At 42.9% G+C, this 22109-nt stretch overlaps 2 protein-coding genes across 2 annotated transcripts in view; one reads left to right on the top strand and one right to left on the bottom strand.

Moving 5' to 3' along the window:
- GTF2A1L (general transcription factor IIA subunit 1 like) overlaps nt 1-22109 on the bottom strand; it is a 168394-nt gene that overhangs the window by 65909 nt on the left and 80376 nt on the right. The gene's annotated exons all lie outside the window — the stretch shown is intronic.
- Nucleotides 1-22109, top strand: part of LHCGR (luteinizing hormone/choriogonadotropin receptor) — a 63135-nt gene that overhangs the window by 20922 nt on the left and 20104 nt on the right. Inside the window, exons 3-7 of the mRNA XM_055540047.1 lie at nt 2082-2156; nt 5640-5714; nt 7605-7679; nt 7768-7845; nt 20775-20843. Of these exons, the coding sequence (XP_055396022.1) occupies nt 2082-2156; nt 5640-5714; nt 7605-7679; nt 7768-7845; nt 20775-20843 (372 nt within the window). The remainder of the gene's footprint in view (nt 1-2081; nt 2157-5639; nt 5715-7604; nt 7680-7767; nt 7846-20774; nt 20844-22109) is intronic.

The raw sequence follows: 22109 nt of genomic DNA, 5'->3' as shown, positions 1-22109 counted from the left end.
CTGCATATCAAAAGACATTCATAATTGAAATAAAATTTTTTCTCAGAGAACACATAGTTGAAAAGTGGTAATTTTTCTAGGAGAGAAACTGTGTTTAGGAAACCCTAGTATTTTTATCTTTAAAATACAAATAATATCCAGGGACCTTTGAAGAAAAGGGATGATTTTCAAGAGTCATTAAAATTCAGATAATTAACCTTGTCTCAACAAACTGAATGCATTTTGATAGGTGATGATAAACTACTCCAATAAAAAAAAAAAAAAAAGATTCCAATCATAAAAAACTCCCTCTGCTAGAGCGGCTGTTCCCTCATGTCACATTTTTAGATAACACCCGCATAGAAGAAATTGTGTTGAAAGTTTATTGTGCATCAGAAGATTATCTTTGTATCTAAATAATAAGTGTATGACAAATACAGTATTTGTATCTATATTGATAAAAGGCATTTATCAAAAGTGTAAAGCAGCCTGACAATGCAGTGTGCTCTCAGTGCAAAGTGTAACTTCAATCCTATGTTCGTGGGTCAGCTTCTAGGACACAAAAGCCCATATATGGAAAGCGAGTCTAGAGTCCAGTATTCCAGCATCCTCCTTAATGTCAGTCTGAGTCACAGGACCTCAGAGGCCATTTAGATGCTTCCAGAGAGCATCTTAACAATTTTCAGGGCTTTGAAAACAGATCTGCATCTCTGAAGATGCTACATCATCAGTCCTGGTTCTGTGGGGAAACTCTGACTGCTCTTTAGGGTATTAGCAAGCAATCAGATCAGATCAGTCGCTCAGTCATGCCCGACTCTTTGTGACCCCATGAATCACAGCACGCCAGGCCTCCCTGTCCATCACCAACTCCCGGAGTTCACTGAGACTCACGTCCATAGGAACATTAAAAATAATTTAAGAATTAGTGCAAAAAAAAAAAAAAGAATTAGTGCATATTATAGGAAATTCATTGCAGGTTACAGAAATGTCAGTTTGCCTGAGGCTAACCTTTACTCTTCTGCTCTCAAGAATTTTAAATGTTGAGTTTTGAAAACTTTGAATGCATTAAGACCTCCTAGTGAGAAAAGCAGCCACAGTTAAATAAGCAAAACTATTAGGTAGGAATAAGATGAATCAGCCTAGAACTATCCACTACTGTGTTTTCATAAAAGATCTTAACTGCCTTAGACTCAGCCTTCCTGTGGGCTAAAGCTCATCAAGTCTGAAACCTTCAGTGAATGTTAACCTTAGAATTTGAGACTCTTTTCTCAGCTGGCAGCAAATGATAGCTTATATGGGGATTTTAGGGTAACATTGACATTACCCACATGCTTGGGGGTGATATATGGCAAAGTTGGTTCCTTTACTTTTGTGTTTCTTTTTTAAAAAAATTAATTCATTCACTTATCTACTCATTCATTGATACCCTAAATGCCAGGCTGTATGCAGCCACTAGGGATTCAGGAGTGACTAGGACATAGTCCCTGTCCTTAGTTTGCTAACAAAGTGAGGAAAATGGTCAAATACAAACAGACAGTCACAACCCAATAAGGACACTTCGTGCAGGAGTTGACCACTCTGCAGCTGCCTCAGAAGAGGATTTGGGAGAGGGGTAAAGAGTCAAGAAACCAGGAATCCTAACCCAAATTAAAACCTCACTAGAGTGATAGAGTTGGGAACCCAGACATTTTGATCCTGATCCCGAATCTTCTTATAAGCACTATTTGCCTCTCCTCTCAGAATTTTAATGCCCAAAGCTATAAAACAAGGGAATCCAACTAGATTTCCCCAGAGGACATGTCTACTTCCAACAATCTGTAACTCTGAGTCCATAGATAAATAAGCAAAATGGTGACATCAACAGGAAATACTGAAACTTGCATTTCAACTGCATCTGGGTTGTAGGTGCCCATTCGGGCTTCTAGAGGGAGGTGTGAGCACGTTATGATGTGAGGACAACTTAAGGCATCCCTATTCTTATTTCAAAGGACACACCCCCCCCACCCATTGTTGGGTCATGCATACAGCTTATTATCATGCAGAAACAATCATTTATTTCATGCTTCTTTTTCTTTTTTTTTTTTTTTCTCTCTCTCCCCTAGTGAAATCTCTCAGAGTGATTCCCTGGAAAAGATAGAAGCTAATGCCTTTGACAACCTCCTCAATTTGTCTGAAATGTAAGCATCAGCTAACAGATAGTTTATTGCTGTACACTATTACCCTCGCTGGCTGGAGCCCACTCAGTATTTGTATTCAAGCATCCATAGCTAGGAATCCAAGAGGAAAAGCCTGCAGCAATTACTAGGTCTGGGCAGGCACCAATTTCTGTCACTGCAGTGTCCTGCAGGTTGCCATGGTGACAACTGCTTCTCCCTGGGAGCTGTATAAACTCTGAAACATCACAACACAAAGTTGGAAATTAAAATTGACATTGTGGAGTCCTGCCAAGTAGCTCTTACCTTGGAAGGAAGGGTATGGAGTCCTTGAGGTGGTGGAATATTTAGAAAGGAGCTTAGAGTCTTCCCTGGTGGCTCAGAGGATAAAGCGTCTGCCTGCAATTCAGGAGACCCAGGTTCAATCCCTGGGTTGGGAAGATCCCCTGGAGAAGAAAATGGCAACCCACTCTAGTATTCTTGTCTGGAGAATCCCATGGACAGAGGAGCCTGGCCGGCTGTAGTCCACAGGGTTGCAAAGAGTCGGACACGACTGACCGACTTCACTTTCACTTTCACTTAGAGATCATGAATTAGTTCACTGGGGACTATTTGGGCATATTCACTTATTTAGTAAATGGTTCTTAGAAACCTACCATGTAAAAGTGTTTGACATGTGTATGTTGGATTTGTTGTTGTGATGTTTTTGAACTGATTCTTTATAATCTTTCCAAATTATCATTTTCTTCCAATTTACACAAAAAAAGGGGAATGGGAGAAGACTAGCTTGATTCAGTTTTCAGATGTCACACAGCAAGTTAGCGCCAGAGTTAATAAGAGTAGAAATCAGGTCATGTGACTCCTAAACCAGGCTTCTTACTGCTGCCTGCTGCTGCTGCTGCTGCTGCTGCGTCACTTCAGTCGTGTCCGACTCTGTGCGACCCAGAGACGGCAGCCCACCAGGCTCTCATCCCTGGGATTCTCCAGGCAAGAACACTGGAGTGGGTTGCCATTTCCTTCTCCAATGCATGAAAGTGAAAAGTGAAAGTGAAGTTGCTCAGTCGTGTCCGACTCTTCGCGACCCCATGGACTGCAGCCTTCCAGGCTCCTCCATCCATGGGATTTTCCAGGCAACAGTACTGGAGTGGGGTGCCATTGCCTTCTAGTTTGGCCCAAATCTGAACTTCTACAAGCTGCATCAGCAGGGGACTTTCCAAAGTTAAGGAAGCAGAAAAGATATTAGCAACAAATATATTTTGAGCACTCGTGCTCAGCCTTTATTTCCTCTAGGTTGTGTCATTTAATCCTTGCAGCTGCCCTGCAGAGTGGGGTAATTATCCCTTTTGTTCACAGGAAGGAATGGAGGCTCAGAAGGGTCGGTAACTTGACCAAAGTGGCACCTTCGACAATGCCAGGGCTGGAATTCAACCCCAGCCCATGTCTTCAAAGCTTGGGCATTTTCCACTGTACCACAAGGCCTCCCTGTGAAAGGTCCAATTAGCAATCATATAGAGAGGATAATGAATTAATAAGTATGTGGGTACACATGTCCAACTAAGGGTCAAATGATCCTAGAATCCAGAGGAGGTAAAATTTACATCTCCCCCAAGAGAAAACAGTGTAACCAGGGAAGTAAGACTAATTCACCAAACAGAGGGAAATCAAAAATAACAGGTATTTAAGTGCAAAAGGTATAGTCTGGACTTCGCTGTGAAGTAGAATTTCATGGTGGGAGTAGGGTAGGGGAAGGTCATTTCTGTTACATCATTTCCATTACCAGTCCTACCTGGACCTGGAAATCTGAAAATCTGCAGTTTTAACAGACTTCCCAAGCAACATTGAACCACAGCAGCTTGAGATAAATAAAACTGCTCATGATGTAAAGCAGTTTTATTTAATAGATAAAGATATCTATCTTTATATAGATGTAAAGATAAAGTATCAATTTATAGATAGATAAAGTATCAATTTATTGATACAGAAAGAAAAATAAAGTGCTCTAAGGGAAGGAAGGCCCCGAGACTAGAATGTCAGCTCCCCACAGCTCTCTTTGCCTTGTTTACAGCTGGATCTCCAGCACCTAGAACCGTGCCTGGTACATGAAGGTATTCAATAAATGTTTGTTCAATGAATGGATGGATGAGTGGTCAGATTCCAAAAGAATCTTAAGAAACAGAAGTTCTTTCCATCCTACCCACCTGATGTCTTATATGGCCCAAGACTGCTTGACTTAGTTGTTGTAAAGTTAATTACAACAAAAAGTCCCTCACCTCTAAAGAATCAAAGGGATGTAAAGGACAGAAATCGGCACCATGATGGGAAACTATACTAAGGTGGAATACACGCTAGACTTGGAGTTGGAAAAGCTGTGTTCACCTCCAAGCTCTGCTACTTCTCAGTTCTGTGATTAGAGACCAGTCATTCAACGTCCTGACTTCATCCACTATTGTCAACACTGGAAGGCTTACTGTGAACCAGACGCACACATTTACATTCAAAACCCACTCTATGAGGAAGTCAGGCTTCAGGTGATGCATCCAAGGTCATACAACTAGTAACACCAGCCTGTTAAACCAAGCTGACACCGGAGTCCATCCACCTAACCAATACTCTAGATTTTCTCTACAGAACTAGAGTAATTCTCATTTCCTTCCGTGGCTGTTGCCTGGGTTTAAAAAGCCAGAGGCATTTACTGACCTTTTATTGAATCCATAGCAGACAGAATTCAGTAAATGTAGCTGCTTTTCAAAGTCACTGGGGAACTAGGAAGAAGGCAATAATGCCACTGCAGTACTGTGGCTGTGCTTTTCCATTTTGCCAAGCCCTGCCTTGTGCATTATCTCTACCTATTATGTTACTCCCTACCAACCTGTGAGGCAGAGGAAGTGCTATTATTATTCTAATTTTACAGTAGGGAGCACTAGTTCAGGGATGTTAGAAGGCCTGGCATCATCACACAACCAATTATCTATAGAATGGATGTAAAAACCCCCAAATGCAAGCCCCAGCATCAGCCCTGGGCTATTCCAAAGGCTGAGTGGCCATCTGAATCACCGGTCAGTGTGACTGCCAGCCACTACGAAGATGACCAGTTTGTCTCCAAGAGCAAAGAGCCAATTCATTCATTTCTCTTGAGAGTGAAATTGCCCGTCACCCCCAGTGGGCTGGCCCCATGGTTGGGCAGGACCTAGCTGGCCAGGAGCCCTGGATGTTGGTTGTTACTCGGGGGCAGGAAGGAGAGCAGGGAGAATGGAACAGACTCCCAGCTATAATGCTTACACTTATCTCAGCAAGAGGTTGAAAGCAGAACTTCCTAGCAGTAGCCAACGGGCTCTCATCATCCCGTTTCTATCCCGAGGGTCTCAGGAGCACCCCTCAAGCACAAGAAAGTCACTTGATTTTGTTGATGCCACTTTCAGCCAGCATCCTCTGGTGACCATGGCCTTGTACAGTCCAAATAAAGCGCGTCTATTAAACTGCTGCCTGTTTTTCCATTTCTCTTTACAGACTGATCCAGAACACTAAAAACCTGGTGCACATTGAGGCTGGAGCATTTACAAATCTCCCTCAGTTAAAATACCTGTGAGGAATTTTCCTTTTTAAGCAATAGGAGCAGGGGATGTGGGCATCTGATGAAAACTTAAACAATTAAAAGGTTGGGAAGAATTTTTAAACCACATACTTAGCATTATTTGCGTGTCTGTCTTCAGCTTTCTGATTAAAAGCTAATCAGCACTTCCTATTAACCACTATGCTGGGTGCTTTTGAATACATGTAAGTGGTTCCTGACGTTTCCTTTGTCCCAAACCTCCAAGAAGGATATCACCCCCTTGCAATGATTTTCAAAGTGAAGGTGGGCACAGGGCAGGGAGGTCAGGACACTGTAAAAAGGGTAAGTCGGACTCTCTAAGGTGAGGTGGTGATATAGACAGGGCACAGGTGAAAGTGGAGAGGCAGTTCTGATTTGACCCCCATCCATGGTTAAAAATTCCTGACCTCATTTCCCTCATGTGTTCATTCATTCACTCAGCGAATTTTAAAGTATTGCCTTGAGTAGGCCTTGTGCCATAGAAACCAAATCATTATTTCCTATTTCCCATTAAACCTTATTAAGCCTACTAGTTAGCATTGTAAGTTGAGTACCACTGTAGCCTAGCAGATTTATCACCTTGCCAGCAAAACAAGAATCCCTGTAACGTGATACAAATCTGTAAACTAGTCACCCTGGATCTTCTCACATATCAAGTAATCATTTATTCACAGAGAAAAAAATGAACATTTAACCCTCTGATATAGATGTCCATTCTCTCCTCTTCCTGATGAATTAAATTTCATAAAATCCCCAGAGGATGCAAAGTCCACCACCTCTAGCAGCCCTGCCCTGGGCCACGAGCGTAGCCCCTTTGGCCGCTCTAACTCTGGATGACAATTCCTAACCCAAGTGTACTGCTTTTCCAGACCTCCAAGGGATCTACAGGACGCATAAGCATCTGTAGTATCAAATACATTGGAAAAACATAAGAAAATCCCCAAACCAAATTTGACCACTGCAGCCCCTTGTTATCTAAGAATCACTACTTTTATTAAATAGCATCTTCACCCCTAAAATACAATATTCCCACAACCCAGTACACACTGCAGTCCAAGCCCACACTGCCTTCACCAGTCACAGAGAGGACAAGGATTCCATGTGATCTGGGGTAACAGGTAAGGAAGAGAACCAGAGAGAGCCAAAAGAGAAACCTGGATTCCTTTCTTCATCACCAGAGTGCTGGGCAGTTCAGTTCAGCTGTCCACAATCCATGACTGGTGAATTTAAAACTCGGCTGGGAAGATCCAGACGCTGGACTCCTCTCAAGGAGTCCCATTCTTGTGTAATAAAATATCCTTCAATTTAACCTATCACTGAAGTCTCACTCCTCTTTGAAGGCTAAGTAAAAGGTGGGAGGAAAAGAGGAAGAGCCTTGAGTAGCTCCAAAACCAAAAGAATGTTCCATGATCAGTGAAATACAGGGAAGAACTCCCTGAATTGTAAGGTAGCTAAATAAAGGGAGATCTTTAATAATGAGGATATGATTTCTCACATGGAGATTAATCTTCCTGAAGTGTTTGAGTTAAAACCTGTTCTAAAGTGAGAGATGCTTTCTAGAACCATTAAGAACACAGAATACACTAATTAGCAAAAGGAAATGGAACGCAATACAATAGGAAAAAGGCAGGTTGGAAATACAAATGCAAATAAAAAAGACAGAAGAGTTTGGCCCCATCCCTTAGATCTCTAAAAGGAGCAACTTCCCCCATAGTTTTAATTCTGATCCTCAACAGCCAGAAGTGTTACTGATAGAGCCAAACTCCACATTTTAGTGAAAATAGTTATCTGCATAGTGTCTTTCTACTGTTTTTATCTTTACTCCTTAGTAACAATCCCCTATACTCACTCTGCCCACATTCCCATCCTGCCCCAAATCACAGAAGCATCTGTAACACAGGCATCCACAAGCTTCCAGATGTTACGAAGATCTTCTCCTCTGAATTTAATTTCATTCTGTAAGTACCAGGCTGATTGCTATGCATAAGAGTTTCCTATTTGCAGCTGAAATTTAGAAAGTAAATATTTCTCATTTCATTCCTCAAGGGAAATTTGTGATAACTTACACATAACCACCGTACCAAGAAATGCTTTTCAAGGGATGAATAACGAATCCATAACGCTGTAAGTAAATGCGCAAATTCAGGCCCTGCCATGCAGCTCCTACTATTCCCACTTCTAGCTTGAGGTGGGCTCTTTCTTGTCTTTCATCATGTTCCTAACTCGCTGCTGACATTCTTTCTGACCTAAAATGCCAAGGGTGAGAGGAGTTGTGTGGGATGGCAGCTAGGTCATCTGTTCCTATGACAGCCAACCAACCCATTAAGTTCAAAATTAATCAAATGGGCCCTGAGGATTTACAGTGACCGAATTTCCAGCTGATGAAATTGTTCACTACATCGATGGACTGCTTTGAAGCTAAAAAGAGACAGCCTGGAGAGGAGTGACTGCCCTGGTAACAAGAGAGCACAAAAATTTCAAGTTTCAACTGAGAAGAGGTTGGAAGGATATTCTTCAAGTAGGTAGAGTAGCTGATCAAAGGACCCTGCTCCTTCTCTCTCTCTCTCTCTCTCTCTCTCTCTCTCTCTCTCTCTCAGTTATTTTTCACCTTGTACTTGGAACCTGCTTACTTTGTTTCTGAAGGAACACCAACTATGCCCATTCCCTACATCCTTTCATACTTGAAAATAATGTCTTCTCATCTGGCAGTCACTCATCAGGGTATCAGGCACACAAGCCAATCCCTTCCATGATCTTTCCTAAGGCCTCACTACTAAATATATGGTCCATGGACAAGCATCTATAGTGTCTTCTGAGAGCTGGTAAGAAACTCAGATTCTCAGGCTCATCCCAGACCTACGGACTCAAAATCTGCATTTTAATAGATTCAAAGTGATTCACATCACATTAAAGTTCGAGCTAAGATAACCCAACTTATTCTCTTCACTGTACACCTGCCTGACTTCCTTCCCATTAGATCCCTGCCCTCTTCACATGAACCACCTTCCTTTGTTCCACCATTCAGAGGCAGAATCCTGGACACCATGTCTCATTTATCTCCAAAGCCCGGTGACCCGTGTTCAATTCTGCTCCTACATCCACATCTTCTCACTCATTCTGCTGTGGTTACATTCCATGGCAGGATCATGATAAGACAATCAATGACCTTAAATATCCTTAAAGAAAGAGAGAGCATGTGTTGATGACCCAGAGATGAGGAGCTAGTTGTGAAACAAGAGAAGAGACCATCTCAGAGGATTGTCTTTTATACAATGGATTCTAGAAACTGGTATCAATGGTGCACTGCATTTGGTTAGTAATTTTACTGTCAGATCAGATCAGATCAGTCGCTCAGTCATGTCCAACTCTTTGTGACCCCATGAATCACAGCACGCCAGGCCTCCCTGTCCATCACCAACTCCCGGAGTTCACTCAGACTCATGTCCATCGAGTCAGTGATGCCATCTCATCCTCTGTCGTTCCCTTCTCCTCCTGCCCCCAATCCCTCCCAGCATCAGAGTCTTTTCCAATGAGTCAAGTCTTTGCATGAGGTGGCCAAAGTACTGGAGTTTCAGCTTTAGCATCATTCCTTCCAAAGAAATCCCAGGGCTGATCTCCTTTAGAATGGACTGGTTGGATCTCCTTGCAGTCCAAGGGACTTTCAAGAGTCTTCTCCAACACCACAGCTCAAAAGCATCAATTCTTCAGTGCTCAGCTTTCTTCACAGTCCAACTCTCACATCCATACATGACCACTGGAAAAACCATAGCCTTGACTAGACGGACCTTTGTTGGCAAAGTAATGTCTCTGCTTTTGTTTTTGTTTTTGTTTTTGTTTTTAAACTTTACAATATTGTATTGGTTTTGCCAAATATCGAAATGAATCTGCCACAGGTATACATGTGTTCCCCATCCTGAACCCTCCTCCCTCCTCCCTCCCCATTCCATCCCTCTGGGTCGTCCCAGTGCACCAGCCTCAAGCATCCAGTATCGTGCATTGAACCTGGACTGGCGACTTGTTTCATACATGATAGTATACATGTTTCAATGCCATTCTCCCAAATCTTCCCACCCTGTCCCTCTCCTGTCTCTGCTTTTGAATATGCTATCTAGGTTGGTCATAACTTTCCTTCCAAGGAGTAAGCATCTTTTAATTTCATGGCTGCAGTCACCATCTGTAGTGATTTTGGAGCCCAAAAAAATAAAGTCTGACACTGTTTCCCCTGTTTCCCCATCTATTTCCCATGAAGTGATGGGACTGGATGCCACGATCTTCGTTTTCTGAATGTTGAGCTTTAAGCCAACTTTTTCACTCTCCACTTTCACTTTCATCAAGAGGCTTTTTCGTTCCTCTTCACTTTCTGCCATTAGGGTGGTGTCATCTGCATATCTGAGGTTATTGATATTTCTCCCGGCAATCTTGATTCCAGCTTATGCTTCTTCCAGTTCAACGTTTCTCATGATGTACTCTGCATATAAGTTAAATAAACAGGGTGACAATATACAGCCTTGACATACTCCTTTTACTATTTGGAACCAGTCTGTTGTTCCATGTCCAGTTCTAACTGTTGCTTCCTGACCTGAATACATGTTTCTCAAGAGGCAGATCAGGTGGTCCGGTATTCCCATCTCTTTCAGAATTTTCCACAGTTTATTGTGATCCACACAGTCAAAGGCTTTGGCATAGTCAATCAAGCAGAAATAGATGTTTTTCTGGAACTCTCTTGCTTTTTCCATTATCCAGCGGATGTTGGCAATTTGATCTCTGGTTCCTCTGCCTTTTCTAAAACCAGCTTGAACATCAGGAAGTTCACGGTTCACATATTGCTGAAGCCTGGCTTGGAGAATGTTGAGCATTACTTTACTAGCATGTGAGATGAGTGCAATTGTGCGGTAGTTTGAGCATTCTTTGGCATTGCCTTTCTTTGGGATTGGAATGAAAACTGACCTTTTCCAGTCCTATGGCCACTGCTGAGTTTTCCACATTTGCTGGCATATTGAGTGCAGCACTTTCACAGCATCATCTTTCAGGATTTGGAATAGCTCAACTAGAATTCCATCACCTCCACTAGCTTTGTTTGTAGTGATGCTTTCTAAGGCCCACTTGACTTCACATTCTAGGATGTCTGGCTCTAGGTGAGTGATCACACCATCGTGATTATCTTGGTCATGAAGATCTTTTTTGTACAGTTCTTCTGTGTATTCTTGCCATCTCTTCTTAATATCTTCTGCTTCTGTTAGGTCCATACCATTTCTGTCCTTTATCGAGCCCATCTTTGCATGAAATGTTCCTTTGGTATCTCTGATTTTCTTCAAGAGATATCTAGTCTTTCCCATTCTGTTGTTTTCCTCTATTTCTTTGCACTGATCACTGAAGAAGGCTTTCTTATCTCTTCTTGCTATTCTTTGGAACTCTGCATTCAGATGGTTATTTCTTTCCTTTTCTCCTTTGCTTTTCGCTTCTCTTCTTTTCACAGCTATTTGTAAGGCCTCCCCAGACAGCCATTTTGCTTTTACTGTGTATAAGTATAATTCTACACATACAGTTATCATGTTACAAAACTGTGGCCAATACAGCCTGGACTCAAGAGTGCTGCAATCAAAAGAATACAGACCAGCAACCAAAAATAATTTCAAAATAATCAAATTCTTACTTTGCATCTATAAGGAGATCAGAAAGGAGTCTAGATCCTAGAAAAACTTCTCTAGAGTCTTTCTACTCCTCCACTTCCCTCAGGTACTGTAGCTCTTCTAGCTGTTCATAAAGCCTTTCTGACGCACCATCACTTATGGATCAGGAACTACTCATTCATCATGTCCCCTGTCAGAAACAGGGCATTTACAGAGCACTGCATGCCTTAGGATTTGGGGTCTTTCTATGTCTTTACCGAGGACACAAAAGACATATAAGACATAAAAGACATATAAGATCCATGTCTTTGGGAAGCTCACAGTCTCAATGGGAGAAAACATGAAAGAATAATACAAGCCAGTAGACACTCACTTCGAGTATGTGGTACACAGAAATGAGAAGTCTTGGAGAGGTCCTCTTAGGCTGAGAAGTCAGGCTGCAGACCTGAGTGAGACCTTGCAGAATCAGTAGCACCTGTATGCGTAAATATGATAAAAGTGGCTAATATTTATATAGCACTTATTAAGTGTCTGCTGCTGCTGCTGCTAAGTCACTTCAGTTGTGTCCGACTCTGTGCAACCCCATAGACAGCAGCCCACCAGGCTTCCCTGTCCCTGGGATTCTCCAGGCAAGAACGCTGGAGTGGGTTGCCATTTCCTTCTCCAATACATGTAAGTGAAAAGTGAAAGTGAAGTCGCTCAGTCGTGTCCGACTCTGTGCAACCCCATGGACTGCAGCCCACCAGGCTCCTCTGTCCACAGGATTTTCTAGGCAAGAGTACTGAAGTGGGGTGCCATTGCCTTCTCCTATTAAGTGCCTACACTGTTTTAAAGTACTTTTTTAAAAACTCATTTAAATCTTGCAACCCTACAAGGTAGGGACTGTCCACCCCATGTTTAGATGAGGCAACCAAGACACTGAGAAGTTAAGTAATTCACCCCAGGTCAAGCTTTAGTCTCAGACAGTCTTGGCTCCAGAGTCATAGTCTTAACCATTAATGTGGTACCATATACAGAGAAAAAGGGGGTGAACATTCCAAGTGAACATGAGCAAAAGCATGGCAGTGGGAAGGAGGAAAAGAGGATGAGGCATATCTATTGGCAGCTGGAAAAGACATTTAGATGAATGGGGGGGTGGAGGAAACACTGGATTGCGGAGCGTTTTCAATGCAGGGTTAAGGGGCTAACAGCTTAGAAATAACCCTGAAAAAAAAAGTATTAAGAAGAAACCACTCAGTAGAAGAGCTTTTATTCAAAGATCACAAATAGCCAAGACTTCCTTTGATTCTGACCTAAATCTGAAAGTAATCAGGAAAACAGTAGCAAGTACTCCTCCCAGATATAAGCACAGCCATGGGAGAGGAGTGCAATGAGAACGGAACGAAGAGCAGAAGATGGGGAAGAAGACCAATAAGAAAATGAATGTTGAGATAAGCCATAGGGGTCTATGAGTTCACACGATGGGGCCACCCCACCAAACCCAAGGGGAAACCAACTATTTCTTCTCACACGTCACATTTCAGCATCTTGTACACAAGAGCTGCACAGTGTTTTTATTAGGGGCCATTATCTTATTTTAGTTATGATTTTAAGAAGAATAGTGCCTACCAGCAGGGCCTAATTGCCCCACTTCTGAAGTTAACGAGGACTGCAGCTCCATCTCTCCCAGGAAGCCCATGAGGGATTGTGCTTCCATCTCCCTCCTCGCTCTTGGCCCTTCATCTGGAAGGCAGTGATTAGTCATTTGCTTGGCACTTATTCTCAGCTGAATGGGCCTTTCTGTACATGAAGGATCATGTGGAGCACCCCGCTGGAAAAGGGTATTACATTCAAAGAGGAAAACCTTATTTCCTCAGCTATAAAGTTCAACTCTCTAATTAGAAAATAATGAAGGCAAGCCTTCTCTTCTCATTATTAGTAGTAGTTGAGATTTCGCTTTTTATGGAAGCTTTCCTGCCCTCCCCCTGCCCAGATCTTTACCAACTGTGAGCTCTTTTAATGAAAACAAAACACTTCACTTGATGCTGGAGAAGCTCAGTGGGGCTAATGCTAAAACTATGCATTATGCTCTTATGTCCCTTTAAAGCCATTTGGCTTTTCATTAAATCTCCTCAAGAGGCTACCTTGAAATGCCCCCCACCCTGAATGAGCAGGATTTGGCTGCGCCGCCTTTACAATATTCTAAATGACTTGTCATACCAGGCTCAAAAAAGGAGTCAACCTTGATTCACATCTGAACTCCTCACAGAGAAGGAAAGGTCATGGCAATCAATTCTCTAAGACCCTTCAGAGAAGGGTGGCCCGGCAAAGGAGGACAAGATCCCTGGCTGCACCCGTGATGAGCCGCAGTGGGGAGACTGTTGAGCCCTGAAGTAGAAAAGCCTGGGCATTAGCCCTGGCTCTAAGTCCACCCAGTTTAAGCCAAGTCACAGACCCGCAACAAACTCTCCAATGGGACTATTCATACCCCCTCATGCAAATCCAATTCAGTCACACTGTGACAACCACACTGTATCACCACTTAAAAGCTCATATTTAGAAGCCGATTATTTCAGACCATCATGAAAACGTGTCGCATCATCTCTTTTTAAATACTTTTTTTTTTTTTGAAAAATTTAACTGACAAATAGAATCACTTTTCATTTGTCTTTCCACTGACGAAAGGAAAGAGCAGCACCATGAACACCCCTGCACATCTTACCTAGCTTCACCTACTATTGTCGTCTTGCCACATCCACGCCGTCCTGTATATGTAAACATATACAACACATTTCCCTTTTGCCAAACCATCCAAAAGAACTTTATAGACATGATACTTCCAAATGCTTCAGCATGTATTTCCCTAAACAGAAACATTCTCTGGAACTACAACATCATTACACCTAAGAAAATCAACATGGATTTAATGACATCATCCAACTTACAGTCTGTGTTCAAATGAAAATGTCTTTGACAGATTTTTTTTTAAACTCAGAATTCAAACATTATCCATGGCATTTTTGGTTATGTCCCTTAGTCCTCCCAACCTCACCCCTGAGAATCGCCCTCCTGTCTTCCTCTGCTCTGCAAAACACGAATTCCTTTGAGGGCTTAGGCCAGTTGTCTGGACTCCTCCAACTATACTGTCCTGATTAGATGTTAAATGTCTCCCTCTGCATCAGACCAAGAGGTGCATCATGTCACGCGATGCCACTCCTTGGCCATTTGGCTATGGAGGTACTGCCAGACCTCTTCATTGTAAGGGCATGTTTCTCCCTTTGTCATAATTCAGCAAACCATCATGGGATACTTTGAGTTCGTGTGACCATCCATTGGCCAACAACCTTTCATCCAGTGGTTTCAGCATTCATTCATTATTCAGTTATTATAGAGAGCTATAAAATGGTAATTTTAAATGTATCACTCCTCTACATTTATCAGCCAGCACTCTTCTGTATAAAAAAGGTTTCTTTTTTCTTCATTCTCCTCTTTCTCTCTCTCTTTTTAAGTATCACTACGAAACATGGATTTTTTCAAAATGTTATTCAATGCATTGTTCTCTATTGTTATCATTATTATTTTGAATGCATGTCACCTTTTTATTGTTGCATATGGTAAGCTGGCATGAACTTGGCCATAATGGAGGGAAACATAAAAACTCAGTACTGCTGAAAAGCAAGAGGTGTGCTCATATCAGAGGGAGGAATTCCTTGCTACAGAGAATGTGAGTCCCACAAATATGGGGGAGTTCTGATGAACATCCAAAACTAGGGTCATGGCAGCATCCAGCAGTGACCAGAGTCGGTTATCCACACGACCACTGCCAGGGCCCCCACTGAAGCAGTATCTTCATGCATGAAGAAGTATTCAGATATAAAAGGATTTCAGCAAAGTATTATAAGAAGAAAGTGGTGATTTTAGGATCCCTCTTCTTTTTTTTTTTTTTTTTAATTTTATTTTATTTTTAAACTTTACATAACTGTATTAGATTTGCCGAATATCAAAATGAATCCGCCACAGGTATACATGTGTTCCCCATCCTGAACCCTCCTCCCTCCTCCCTCCCCATTCCATCCCTCTGGGTCGTCCCAGTCCAGGTTCGATGCACGAAACTGGATGCTTGGGGCTGGTGCACAGGATCCCTCTTCTTTAGGATGGTGTTTGCATGGTCATCTGATAAAAATTTGCTTACAGATATACCACCAGAGGGCAGATTTTCTAGAAGAGTGTGTTTCTGATTCCACAAGGTCTGAGTCCACCATGCAGCCTCTCTGACTTCTCTAACCCCAGAGAACTTCTCCAAGACTTCTCATTTCTGCACACCACACATGCTCACAGGGAATGTCTCCTAGTTTGTATTATTCTTTCATTACTTCATGTTTTCACTCACTGAGATTATGATCCTCTCAAGGACATGTATGGAGGAGGAAATAGCAACCCACTCCAGTATCCTTGCCTGGGAAATTCCATGGACAGAAGAGCCTGGCAGGCTACAGTCTATGGGATTGCAAAGAGTCAGACACGACTCAGTGACTAAGCATGCAAGGACATGGATCTTACATGTCTTGTGTCCTCAATAAAGACAAGGGAGGACCCCAGATCCTAAGGTATGTGATACTTCCCCATTCAGTGGGGGCAGTCTTTGAGACCCTGAGGATCTATAAACCTAAGCTAAGCTTTCTTCTTTGAAATCATTCAAAAACAAGTTGGCTTCATGATCTGAGTGGGAACTATGGCAGAATGTCTGAGACTGCTACTATAATCCCAGAAATACTTTTAAAGCCCCAGGAATAGTTGGGGTTTGCTATAAGGCAGCATTCAGAATTAGAGTGTCATCTGTGATGAAGTTCTAAAGCCCGAATCTTATTTTGAATAAAAAGGTGCCATTCTCTCTGAGTCACAATTTCTGACATTTGAATAGAGAACCTAGACAATGCTTTAAAGTAAGGTGCAGTTATTGTAATAGATGAGAGAGAAAAATTCATTTCTATGCCTGTGACAGCATCCTCAAGGCAAAGGAAGCCCTCCTCATTTAATTCTGACACCATGATGCTTTGGAGAAAAGCGAACTGAAGTGACTCTCCAGATGTTTTAAAGGGCATTTAAAGCATTCTGCAGGCTGACAGCATGAGGTTTTCCACTCACATCTGTAATTTCTCCACTCATTTAATCAAAACAAGGCAGCACATTCTATTGTCTTCAAATGTTAAGAACAGAGACGAAGAACAGCAGCTGAAAAGGAAATAGTGAGCCAGATTCTTTGGAAAGTTGGAAGAAGCAGAACCCAAAGTATAAAAAAAAAATTTTTTTAAGACAGGAAAAATGTTCAAATACAAAAATGCAATGATGCCAACATAGACCAGAGGTGGCTGAGGGCCCCCAGGGAGTGAGAACATTTGGAGCAGCCCAGGCCATTGAGCTGACCTGCTCCATCCAGGAGAAGAAAGGCCCCCACCTCAGTAGAGGAGAATGACAGTTCAATTTAACAGGTTACTGCATTTCAGGACAGGCTGTTCAGAGCATGGAAAGGGACATCTTTCCCTCTGTTCTGCCAGAGATCTGGAAGCCACTGTTAAATATGATAATAATAATTATCATAGGAGCAACACACTAAGCATTTACTTTGTTCCAGAACCTAGTTCTAAGCACTTGATGTATGTATATTGTTTTAATCTATACAACAGTGTTTTGAGCTCAAGACTATTATTATCATCCCTATTTTCAGATCAGGAAGTTGAGACGCAGTGAGGTTAAGTAACTTGCCTAAAGCAACTTAGTTCATAAGTAGTAGCGCTAGGATTCAAGCCCAGGTAAGGCTTGGGTTCGGGGCTTGCAGACTTACCTGCAAGGCTGTGCTTAGAGCAATGGCACTGTAGGCCCCACAAAAAAGTCAACTGGAAGATCCTAAGATGTATCAAAAGTGGTGAGGACTGGGCATTCAGACAAGCGTTGGCAGCTTTGCTTTGCAAGAAGCAGAGTAGGGACTACCTTTCCTACAATGGAGCTCCACCACTAAGAAGGCAGGACCAGACTCTGGACTCAGTGCTGTCCAACAGACCGTCTGATTTGCACCATGAAAACAATGAGAGCTGCAGCATCCTATTACATATACCCTAGGGCAAGGGGTCGCAAAGTGGCATGCCCAAAGCTCACTGGGAGAGCTTGCTATGAAAGTGCCTTTGCATACGTCTCTGGTGGCACTGTGGTTAAGAATTCGCCTGCCAATGCTGGAGACATGGGTTCAGTCCCTGACCTGGGAAGATCCCACATGCCGCGAAACAACTAATTCTGTGCACCACAGCTACTAAGCCCGTGCTCTAGAGCCCAGGAGCCACAACTACTGAAGCCCACATGCCCGTGCTCCACAGCGGAGCAAGAGAAGCCACTGCGATGAGAAGCCCGTGCACCAGAACTAGAGTAGCTCCCACTTCTGCGCCTGGAGGACGCCTGTGCACAGCAGTGAAGACCCAGTGCAGCCAAAAGATAATTACTTGTTAAAAAGGAAAGTAACTCATGACAAAATAATATGCACTTCCAAAAAATGTGCATGTTACTGGCTACCACAGCCAGGGTCTGACTCTAGGTCTGCAGGGCACCTCGTCAGTAGGTCTGAGTCTGCGTTTCTGGCCAGCAACTCCAGATGATGCTGAGTCAGTGGATGGAGGAGGCTGATTTGACAAATAGTAGACTAGACTCTAAAAGATCCAATTTCAAAAGTTCAGAGAAGAGACAGGTATGATTTCTTCATCTAAAAGAGATTATTATAAAGGCATTCAGCCCCTAAGATGAAAAGCGGGTGACAAAGTGTAAAAGAAAAGGAGAATTCTAGTGGGATTGTGTGGAGGAGGCAAGAAGGTTGTGTGTAATTGCACAAGACAACAGACATAATCCAAATATCAATCCCCTCGGATTCTACAATATAAATGGTGAAGGAAACCATTGAAAGTGGCATCCGATCATCCATTACCGAACACAGTTAAGAGCTCATGTGTGAAACTGGAAACGCAGGAGAACTGTGAGAGCAGAGGGAGCCAGACAAGGCTCTTTCTCCTGTGGAAGGGCAAGGCTACTGCTGCCGCCAGCCTGTTGACTGAGCTCCTACTAGATAATAGCATTATGAGAGATCTGGGCGGTTTACAAAATGAATTAAATACAATCCCCTGCAATTTCTGAACTCATTATTTTGTAATCTCTATATTTTCTGAATTTCAGTCTTTAAATACCATGCTTCAACACTGAGTCCCACCTATATGCTGGTTTGTCTCAGCTGTGTTGATGGAAAGGAAGGGACCCTCCCCACCCCCATACACACACTATATACATACATATTACACACAGACATATACAATGAAGTGAAATCCTGTGCTAGTTTTATTTAACAAAGGCTAGAGAAACCTTGCCAGAGAAGGCAATGGCACCCCACTCCAGTACTCTTGCCTGGAAAATCCCATGGATGGAGGTGCCTGATGGACTGCAGCCCATGGGGTGGCTAAGAGTCAGACATGACTGGGCAACTTCACTTTCACTTTTCACTTTCATGCATTGAAGGAAATGGCAACCCACTCCAGTGTTCTTGCCTGGAGAATCCCAGGGACGGGGAAGCCTGGTGGGCTGCCGTCTATGGGGTTGCACAGAGTCGGACAGGACTGAAGTGACTTAGCAGCAGCAGCAGCAGCAGAGAAACCTTGCAGACAGCAGCCACCTGAGGAGTAGGGGGAGACTGTCATGTCACCCCTTCCAGGCTGTCCCTGACACAGCCCATGCAGCTGCCAGCAACACTGAAAAGCAAAGTGAGCATCTTGCCAGATGCAGAAGCTTAATTTTATGTCACACCACAGCCCTTTCTTACTTGAGTCTTAAGCCATTGTTTATGGAGAACATACACAAACATTTCCATTTGAGACTGTGGCTTTCAAACTTGCTTGGCTATGGTTTACACTGAGAAACTCATCTTATATATTACCATTTGTCCATTCAATTCATGTAACATATATTCACTGTAATCCTCCCAGGTCCCAGGCACTGTTCTACATACAGGTAACCCTGTAATGAACAGAATAATTTGAATTCTTGTTCTCATAAAGGTTACATTCTGCTGGGAGAGGTAGACAACAATATAATCATGGGTCAGATGCTGATAAAGTAAATCAGAGAAGGGAGAGGGAGAATGCTGGAATGCTGGGGAAGGGAAGGGTGGTAAATAGGGCAGTCAGGAGAGGCCACACCAGAACATAACATTAAACATAGTTCTATAGGAGGAGGAAGAGGGGCCATGTGGATATTTCAGGGAAGAAAAGGCACATCAACCAGCAAAAGTGATGTGTTAGAAGTAGCCCCAGTCAAAGTGTGTTCTGGTCTCATTTCCACCAACTGTGGACTTTAGACAGGCCACTTTCTTCTCTGAACCTCGTTCCTTCTTTGTAAAGTGAAAGGATGCGCCTTGCTCCTCTCCAAGTTCTTTTCTGGCTCTAACATTTCCCAGCATCTGTGTTCTAAGGCGTCTTAGAACTCAGACTAGAACTAAGTCCTTGTCTTAGTCTGGGCAGACTAATATATATGTATGTATACATATACTTTTATGTACATAACATAAACAGTGGTGGCACAAAGCATCATAAACAGTACTACGTTGATTACATGCAACATACTCTAATATTTTCCGGTTTGTTCTATTTCATTTTGCTAAATGCTGATTGGAGGAGGAAATGGCAACCCACTCCAGTGTTTTTGCCTGGAGAATCCCATGGACAGAGGAGCCTGGTGGGCTGCTGTCTATGGGGTCACACAGAGTCGGACACGACTGAAGCGACTTAGCAACAGCAGGAACAAATTGATTTCACTATCCAAGGGTCTTAAATAACTATTCACAGACACTGAAATCTTGGTTGTGGAACAAAATATGGCATCACTAACACCAAAGACTCATCTAAGAAAAAGAAACAGTAACTCAGTACTGGAGCCTTCTTCTGCCCTCAGCTTTCAGTGATCTGGAAAGCCCATACCCCCACACTGGCCTGGACAGCCAGAGAGAAGACTTAAGTGTTAGGTGGCTCAAGACTCCAGTTCCAGTTCTGCCACTGTTTTCTCTGACCTTAAGCAAGCTACACAGCAACATGAAGGCTTAGGTTTCTGATCCGAATAGTGGGAATGACGATGAGGATTAAATCATAAAATATATGCAGAAGTTTTTGCATATATTTTATTAAGTGTTTATTACCAAACATTTAATAAATTAGTAGTGGTGCTGGTGGTGGAGGTGGAAGTAAGCTAGAGCAAGGAAACAGTCTTATCTCAGTAGGCCCTGAGGATCTAAAATGTTAGAAAAACTGAGCTAGGTATTGTAAATGCCAGTAATTATCTTAGTGATAAATGTCACAGAAAGAAGAATGTGTGATTCCAAACTGTGTTTCTTTCATTTCTAAAATCTCTCTCCTCCCTCTTCAGAAAACTATATGGAAATGGATTTGAAGAAATACAAAGTCATGCATTCAATGGGACAACGCTGATTTCCCTGTAAGTATGTGCTTGTTTCCCCAGCTCATGAATAAAAATGAAATATTACTCTGGCTACCAGATCACATTCAATCTTCAGCAACTAACTCAGGACAAAAATAAACTTTCAAGTGCCTGGTCCTCAGTGTAGCATGAGTGTTACTAGGCAACTGGCTGACTGGAAACCCCAGAGCACCCTGATATCAAAAACAGATGCAGCCTGGATACATTGAAGTTGACAGTTTGCTGAAATATTCAACACCCTCCTTTAAGCTTCTCCATCTCACAGCCCCCCTCTCTAGTCCCCTCACTTGGGTTGATGGTGTGTTAGAGGCAGCACGATTTCAGTGAAGAAATTCTTCCTCCTGGCCCCACTGCAAAGATGTTGGATAAGGCCATTTACCAGCCTAATCAGCCTCAACAGGCCCACACAGAATCCCATCTCCCTGCTGCGGGGGCTGGGGGCAGGAGTGGGTAAGGAGCTCATTTTCCACAAGGTGAGGGAGCCCTGCATTTTCACCACAACCTACCCTGGTCCCCATTGTGAACAGCCTTCAAGTCTAGAGAAGCATCCCTGTTGCCTCCTTCATGGTCCTCAGCCTCTCTTTCTTTCTGTGGCCCCTTTCCTAAAAAAAGTGGCTCATTCACAAAGCTTGTGGTGCAGGGGGTGGGCAGGGAGGGGTGCACTGCTTGAACCATAACAGGTACCAAGTAAGATGACCATCACCCTACAGTTGTCGAGAGTAAAACCTTACAACATGTGAAAGGCGCAAATAAGCCAAAGTTGAGGAAAGCAAACAGATGAAAAGGCTTTTATCATTAATAAGTCATATGCATAACCTTGGGTTCCCCTGGTGGCTGAGACGGTAAAGAATCTGCCTGCAATGTGGGAGACCCAGGTTCAATCCCTGGGTCGGGAAAGTCCCTGGGGGATGGAATGGTATCCACTCCAGTATTCTTGCCTGGAGACTCCCATGGACAGAGAAGCCTGGCGGGCTACAGTCCATGGGTTCACAAAGAGTCAGACACAACTGAGTGACTAACACTTTCACTTTTCACGTATAAACCATGGTCTTCACCAGTGCTTCTCCAACTTTAACAAACATAAGAATAACACGGAGATTGTTAACACAGAGATCCCAGGCCCCATCCCAAGACACTTTAATTTAGTAGGTCTAGGGTGGGGCCTGAAAATCTGAAATTTTAACAAGCTCCCTGGAGATGCTAATGCTGCCAGTCTGGAGTAGAGTAGCATAAGTCTAAATATAGTACACTACATACTTTAAT

The sequence above is a fragment of the Bubalus kerabau genome, chromosome 11 (assembly GCF_029407905.1).
Source record: "Bubalus kerabau isolate K-KA32 ecotype Philippines breed swamp buffalo chromosome 11, PCC_UOA_SB_1v2, whole genome shotgun sequence".
In the NCBI taxonomy this organism is placed as follows: Eukaryota; Metazoa; Chordata; class Mammalia; order Artiodactyla; family Bovidae; genus Bubalus; species Bubalus kerabau.
The sequence above is the reverse complement of the archived record's forward strand: the minus strand, read 5'-3'. Positions and strand labels throughout refer to the sequence as shown.